Below are 7,868 nucleotides of genomic sequence, written 5' to 3' on the forward strand. Positions count from 1 at the left end.
CGCGACTTTCTCGTCCAACATGGCCGCTCAGGAGTAGGGCGATGATTGAGCTTTTTGTCCCTTTGCTGTTATGTTTGCCAGTGTAGTGACATCAGGGTTATAACTCGTCCTGATTGGTTGTTACGAAACTTGTGCTGGCAAGCGCTAGAAGCTTCCTGGCCGAAGAGACCTCGGGAATGTTTGGGAACGGTGGGAGGGCTGGGCGCGCAGTGATTGGTTGGTCTCGCACGAGCCCCTGGGCATGCAGAGTATAAATACGCCGCGTTGCCTGTCAGCTGTCATTCCTCAGAGAGGTGAATCGAAGAGAGGGAGAGAGTCCTGACCCGGAGGAGACTGCAGCGCAAGTCTAGAGCTTGAAGGCGAGAGACTGACCGAAGTAGCACAGTCTGTACGCGCTACTTCACAGACGCTCATCGCGGAAGAAGTTTCTTCAGATCACTTGCCGAAAAGAGCACATCTCAGAGACTACTACCAGGGTGCATTCTTAAAGCTATTCAGCTGTTGCCAGAAGGACTTTAAAAGGAGGCTGTTGAAGCATCTTGAAGCAGAGCTCGCTGCTCAGACAACACTGAAGAAATGACTGCATCCAAAGGAGTCGCCATTGGCATCGACCTGGGCACCACCTACTCCTGTGTGGGGGTCTTCCAGCATGGCAAGGTGGAGATCATCGCCAACGACCAGGGCAACCGCACCACCCCCAGCTATGTGGCCTTTACAGACACTGAAAGGCTCATTGGAGATGCTGCCAAGAACCAGGTGGCCCTTAACCCCCAGAACACTGTCTTTGATGCTAAGAGACTGATTGGCAGAAAGTTTGATGACACAGTTGTGCAGGCTGACATGAAGCACTGGCCCTTCAAGGTGGTGAGTGATGGTGGGAAGCCCAAGGTTCAAGTGGAGTACAAAGGGGAGAACAAGACTTTCTCCCCAGAGGAGGTGTCTTCCATGGTTCTGACCAAGATGAAGGAGATTGCTGAGGCATACTTGGGACACCCAGTCTCCAATGCTGTCATCACTGTGCCTGCCTACTTCAATGACTCCCAGAGGCAGGCCACTAAAGATGCTGGAGTAATAGCTGGCTTAAATGTGCTGAGAATCATCAATGAGCCAACAGCAGCAGCGATTGCTTATGGCCTGGACAAGAGTGGCAGGGGAGAGCGCAATGTCCTGATCTTTGACCTTGGCGGTGGTACATTTGATGTCTCCATTCTAACCATTGATGATGGCATCTTTGAAGTTAAGGCCACAGCTGGAGACACCCACTTGGGAGGTGAAGACTTTGACAACCGAATGGTCAATCACTTTATTGAGGAGTTCAAAAGAAAGCACAAGAAGGACATCAGCCAGAACAAGAGGGCAGTCAGGAGACTGAGAACTGCTTGTGAGAGAGCCAAGAGGACCCTGTCTTCCAGCACTCAGGCCAGCATCGAGATTGACTCCCTGTTCGAAGGCATCGATTTCTACACTTCCATCACCAGAGCACGCTTTGAGGAGCTGTGTGCTGACCTCTTCAGAGGGACTCTTGATCCTGTGGAGAAAGCCTTGAGGGATGCCAAGTTGGACAAAGCTCAGATCCATGACATTGTGCTAGTGGGAGGGTCCACTCGCATTCCCAAAATACAAAAACTACTGCAAGACTTTTTTAATGGCCGAGAACTAAACAAGAGTATCAACCCAGACGAAGCTGTGGCCTATGGTGCAGCAGTGCAGGCTGCTATACTAATGGGGGACAAGTCTGAGAATGTGCAGGACTTGCTCCTCCTGGATGTAGCACCTCTCTCACTGGGACTTGAGACAGCAGGGGGTGTGATGACTGTCCTCATCAAACGCAACTCTACCATCCCAACCAAGCAAACCCAGATATTCTCCACCTACTCTGATAACCAGCCAGGTGTCCTCATTCAAGTGTATGAGGGTGAAAGAGCCATGACCAAGGACAACAATCTCCTGGGGAAATTTGATCTGAGCGGAATCCCACCGGCCCCTCGTGGTGTGCCACAGATCGAGGTGACCTTTGATATAGATGCCAACGGTATCTTGAATGTCTCTGCTGTGGACAAGAGTTCTGGAAAACAGAATAAAATCACCATCACCAACGACAAGGGTCGACTGAGCAAAGAGGAGATTGAGAGGATGGTGCAGGAGGCAGAGAGGTACAAAGCAGATGATGAAGCCCAGAGAGAGAAAGTCTCTGCCAAGAACGCACTGGAGTCCTACGCCTTCAACATGAAGAGCACAGTGGAGGATGACAAACTTAAAGACAAGATCAGCGAAGATGAGCGGAAGCAGATTGTGGACAAATGTAACCAGACTATCGCCTGGTTGGAGAGCAATCAGCTGGCAGAGAAGGAGGAGTATGAGCACCAGCAGAAGGAGCTGGAGAAGGTCTGTAATCCCATCGTCACCAAACTGTACCAAGGTGGGATGCCTGGGGGAATGCCTGGTGGGAGCTGTGGAGCTCAGGCTCGCCAAGGGAGCTCCGGCACTGGACCCACGATTGAAGAAGTAGATTAATGATGGACAGTAATAGACTATTTTCATGGACTCCCATCTGCTTTTTATTTACTGAATTGACAGATTACTTTTTTTAAATTGAATATCTGCTGCTAATTGAAGACCCTAATGTTTACATGAAGATTTGTTTATTTTTATTATTTAAGTCTAGTTGTGTGAGATATTTTGTGAGCAATTTAGCCGATATTTAATCTGATTAAATGTAACATTTCAAAGCTGGCACTTTGAACACTTTAAATAAAATGCTATTTTTAGTTTATCTTTGAAGTTGTTTGTTTCTTCCTTGTGAATAGATTGCCTTCTGTTGTGAAAATGTCTACGGCTGAACAAGTAAACATTTTGGTATAATAGATATTTTTATATATTCAGTTTCTTATTTTAAATCATTGTTTTATTGATGCTGTTTCCTGTTTGAGCGTTGTTCTGGAACTCCTTAACGTGGAGATAGCTATACCTGTTCCTGGGGTGGGAGTCTTATTAAACGTGTTTAGGGGGGGGGGCAGGGAGGAGGAGGATGGGGTGGGGCAGCGTAATGTCAAAACAAAAGACACCTGGAAAGCGAGTGTATAATTCTTCCACTGTTCCCTCACAGTATCTCTCCCTTCATCTCCTCATCTCACCTACAACTCTCATTTTAAGATTGTATCTTCCTGCAGCCCCCATAGCAATGCATGGGCTCTCTCCTTCCAGTACTCACTTTCTATCCCCATTTAAATGAAACATCCCACCAGCAACCTGCTAGCAAACTGACTGCATCTGACATCCCAGTGCAGGGCATCTCTCGAAGTCCTCCCCACTTTACAGTGTCTGCCATACATCCTCGTTCCCAGTGCACTATTTTCGCAGTAGCTTCCTCGGTGCTCGATTTTCCTTCTAGGCCTACCACTGTTCAAGATATCTCTGAACCAACTATTACTGTCCTGCATTGTTTTGCAAGAGTGCACCTCTGCTCTCAGTTACATAACTGCAAAAATCCACTGTCTCTATGATTGTTTGTGCCCAGCATATGGAATAATCATCCATGAGTGCCTTATATGTGTAAAGAAACTGGAAGCCCAGAGCAGTGCTCAGTGGTCTGAAGGAGCTCACAAAACATGCAATCCTCACTCCGATTGACTAATAAATTGCTGTGACACCATGGCCTTTGCCAACATCCTGAGTGCATGGTAGGTGTGCAAGGAGTAACAGTTGACTGGTATTATGTTTCTGTATGTCAAGCAAGGGTATGGTTATGTGATCAGTGAGATTCATTTTGGATTTCCCCTTGTAGGGCCTGGTATACAAGCTAAGTGCAGTGCTAGCATTCCTGAAGCTTTTGTGAAGCTCCATACATTAAGGTGTGAAGGATGGAGCCAGAGCTCCCTGTAGATATGCAGCAGTGTGTTGTCTACACTGTCTTGCCTGATTGCTCCTTCTGTAGCACTGCCATTGCTGTAGATGGATAGTGTGAGGAGGTGGAGAATGGGGTGTTCTACAAAAGTCAAAGGTGAGCCGTTCTTTTGGAGCCTATATTTTGTCTCTCCCAGAGGTGCTACTTCAAAAGGCTGGTGGCTGCCAGGTGCAGGATGTCACTCATTGCGCCTTTTTTAGGGAGTGCTCTCCTTTGAGACACGCCTCATCATTCCCTGCTGTGGGACTGTCAACTGAAGACTAAGACTTGTGCTCTTACAAGATGGGTGAATAAAATGAGCTCCTTGGCTCAAACCAGTTCCAAAACAGTGACGGTGGAATCGGCATTTGCTGTCTGGCAAAGGACTGTGAGAGAAATCTTGAAACTTTTTAAAATCGTTCCAGGATGTCTCGTTGACAGAAGATTGCCCGCATGGTGTCATGGAACCTCTTGATATTCATAAGTCTACCCAGCATGCTGAGAGAGGGGAGTAGAGGGCCCACTGGAGGAGGAAATCTACCCATTGGAGACCATCTGTGGTGACCTGGACGAGGAAACTGGTCAAAACAGTGGACTGGTTATAGGGACTTTGCAGGAACTGCTTTGCAACGACACTGCGCCCCCTGTTTGAGCCTGGCAGACTGCGCTGAGGCTCTCTAGTGTGACTGCCGCCCAAGGTCACTCAGACCAGGAGGGATTTCGCAGGAAATGAGTTGTAAAGCGGATTTACCTGCTCTACCTTGTGAACCTCGTGCACTGCTCTGAAGAAGAACAGCATGACTGTGGTCTGTCTTCCTTCTGCTATACTACAGAAAAGTGTGATGTGTGCTGGCCACCCATGACCTTTGACCAACCCGGACCCCAGAGAGACTCGGGGTCAGTGATGAGTGCCTGGGTCAGCACTCATTACTGTTTGTGAGATATATACAAACACTTACCCGTATACATTCATATATAATACTTATATTTTCCGGTGCTGGAATGCGTTGTAAAGCAATTCTTGGTAAAAATATGCGTGGTAAAGGCATGCGTGCTGGAGGCACATGTGTTGTAACATTGCGTTGTAATAGCGTGTGTGGGTTCGAACGCGTTGTAATTGCTGTTTCCCTTGTGAGCGCCACATACATGCATCACACATCCAGCAAGGACTTAATGCTGGGGCCCTGTATAAATAAACATTGCCCCAAAGATGCAAAGATTAGATCTAGGATTTTGGGCCTTTTTTTCAACTGCTAAGAAGTTGGGTGTTACTAAGAGACTGATGTGTGGTTCAGAGACACAGTAATCTGTTTAAACTTCCCTCTATGAGCCTGCACCTGAAACCTGCCTTCACAGATCACTATTCCTTAACCTGTATTGCCTTGTTAGAACTCTGCCACCTTTGAATAGCCTGTTTGCTTATGTAATATATAAGGCTCCCAGTTTTCCCATTGTACTGATTTTTACAGATAATACAGCCAGAAAGCATTGTGGGGCAGATTTACTACTTCTGGCGCATCTCTGCTAATCTGCAGGGATGCGCCAGAAGAGTTGCGATGCATCTTCCCACCCGTGCGTCACCACTGATGCTCCGCATTTACAATGTGGCGCACCGTGGCGCACAGATGGGCAGATGCGTGTAGCATCCCCTGTTGGAAAGGCGGCACATTGCTGGAGTTGCGTTGCAAGCGCGACGTAGATCCAGCAAGGCTCGGGGGTGCCCTATCCCTAACATGCTGCGTCAATCCTTACGCCTGCTTCAAGCAGGCACAGGGTTTTGACGCAGCATGGCCTTAAAAGTGACTGAGCGAAACCTTGTAGATTTCACTCAGCCACTTTTAGGAGGCATTCCTGCGCCGGAACGCCCCCCCCCTGCGCCGGAACGCCTACATGTGGCGTATGGCTTTACAACGTGACACGTCTCCCAGATGTGTCATGTTGTAAATACCCCGCAGCATGGTGCTGGCTTTGCGCCGCCGCTTCGTTACAAAAGTGACGCAACAGTGGAGTAAAAGTGGCACAAGGGGCTTGTAAATCTGCCCCTGTGTTTTTTGTATTTATTTTTAGAATCAGAAATATACAGAAAATCTGGCTTATTTTAAGTGCCTATCCATTCTATTATTCATGAATTCCAGGCCAATATCTATGCATATTGACAACTTAGGGAGTTAAAACAAAAACAAACAATGAGATTTGCTTAAATAACTGCAAATCTCAATGCATGCTTGTGCTATAATGCTAATATTCTCATTTGTGTTACTATTTTATTATACTTGGTTGTTTATTGTGCTAAAACATGTCTGGTAGTAACGTGCAAGTGCATATTTAGCTTTTTAATTAATGTAGAAATATTCGAGTTCTGACTTCATTTATTCACAAAATACTAAATAAATATGGATAAATACCAACCAAAAGAAATATTGATAAATACAGACCGAAGTGTTAGAAAAACAAGTACTGTAGAACCGGGAGCCCTAGTGATAAAGAACGTTTCTCTTTCCATAAACCTAAATGGCTGGGATGGACAGTGATTATTTAATTCAGTTGTGTAATTGTTGAGTTCTGAGTCTATGGGCCCGATGTAGGTAGGGCTTTACCGATCGGTATTGGCCGAAAATACCGATTTTTGGCCCTTACCGATCGGTAAACAGCCATCGAGATGTAGGGAACCAAAAACAGAACGAATCGGATAGAAAACCGATTCGGAATGAGTACCGAATGGGAAAGAATCCGATACGTACATACCGAAAATCGGATATGTAACGAATCGGAAAAACACCGAATCGGTTACAAAGACCGAATCGGTCCTTGTACCGATTCGTTAGTGACACCGAATCGGAAAATCACCGAATCGGTCCTTGTACCGAATCGTTAGTGACACCGAATCGGAAAATCACCGATTCGGTCCTTGTACCGATTCGTTAGTGACACCGAATCGGAAAATCACCGATTCGGTCCAAGAACCGAATCGTAAGTGACACCGAATCGGAAAATCACCGATTCGGTCCATGTACCGAATCGGAAAAAATACCGAATCGGACATGATCCGAATCGGAAAACATGCCGATTCGTATGAATCTCCGATCGGGAAATTCCCCGATTCCGACAGTTGGGGAGATGTAGGGAGGCACAGAAACACCGAAATCGGCTCAAAATCGGTAGAATTCACTCGGTATTTACCATGGATTGCAATCAGGTGGTAACCAACTCCAACCCATATAAACAGTCCCAAAATGCATTGCAACTTGCAGGATGGCAGCTTTCTATGTCATTGCGAGGCGGCTACGGCTACAGCAGGAAGGACAGAGGGAATGGCTAAGAAATGAACAGGTCTACAGACAGAGGATAACCCTGTTCATGCTCACTGAGGCTGAGATCCTACAGAGATACAGGCTGGACTCTGACACCATACTTGAGCTCATCAGGGACCTTAAGCCATACTTGGACCACCACACCCCAAGGGCACACGCCATCCCTGCGCACGTCCAGGTGCTATGCAGCCTACACCTGGTAGCGTCTGGCAGCTATCAAAGTGGAGTAGCAGCAGCAGGAGGGGTGAGCCAGAGCAGCCTGTCAAGGTTCTTCCACATATTCCTTGACGCCATGATAGACAGGATGGACCAATACATCTCATTCCCTGCAACCCACGCAGAACTGCTACAAACCAAAGCGGACTTCTACCAGATGGCACACTTTCCCCAAATCATCGGTTGCATAGATGGCACGCATATTCCGATTTGCCCACCAGCGGACACCGAATACATATACCGCAATCGGAAATCTACACACACCATCAACGTGCAGGTGATCTGCAATGCCAAGTGCACCATCACAGACCTGGTAGCAAAATTTCCAGGAAGTACCCATGACTCCTATATATTCCAACAGAGCGGCATATATGCACGGCTGATGGCTGGCGATTTTGGAGAAGGATACCTCCTAGGTGAGCCACATCATCAGACCCCCATAACACATAGTAGGTAGG

General features: G+C 47.1%; 1 protein-coding gene across 1 annotated transcript; it reads left to right on the plus strand.

The window, feature by feature from the left end:
• Positions 1-237: 237 nt before the first annotated feature.
• LOC147736495 (heat shock 70 kDa protein-like) lies at positions 238-2,767 on the plus strand. Its single transcript, XM_086953228.1, has one exon. It carries the CDS (start codon positions 577-579, stop codon positions 2,512-2,514), a length of 1,938 nt encoding a protein of 645 aa, XP_086809354.1. The 5' UTR covers positions 238-576; the 3' UTR covers positions 2,515-2,767.
• Positions 2,768-7,868: the final 5,101 nt, after the last annotated feature.

Source organism: Lissotriton vulgaris, chromosome 1_2 (assembly GCF_964263255.1).
Source record: "Lissotriton vulgaris chromosome 1_2, aLisVul1.2, whole genome shotgun sequence".
NCBI classification, from domain to species: Eukaryota; Metazoa; Chordata; class Amphibia; order Caudata; family Salamandridae; genus Lissotriton; species Lissotriton vulgaris.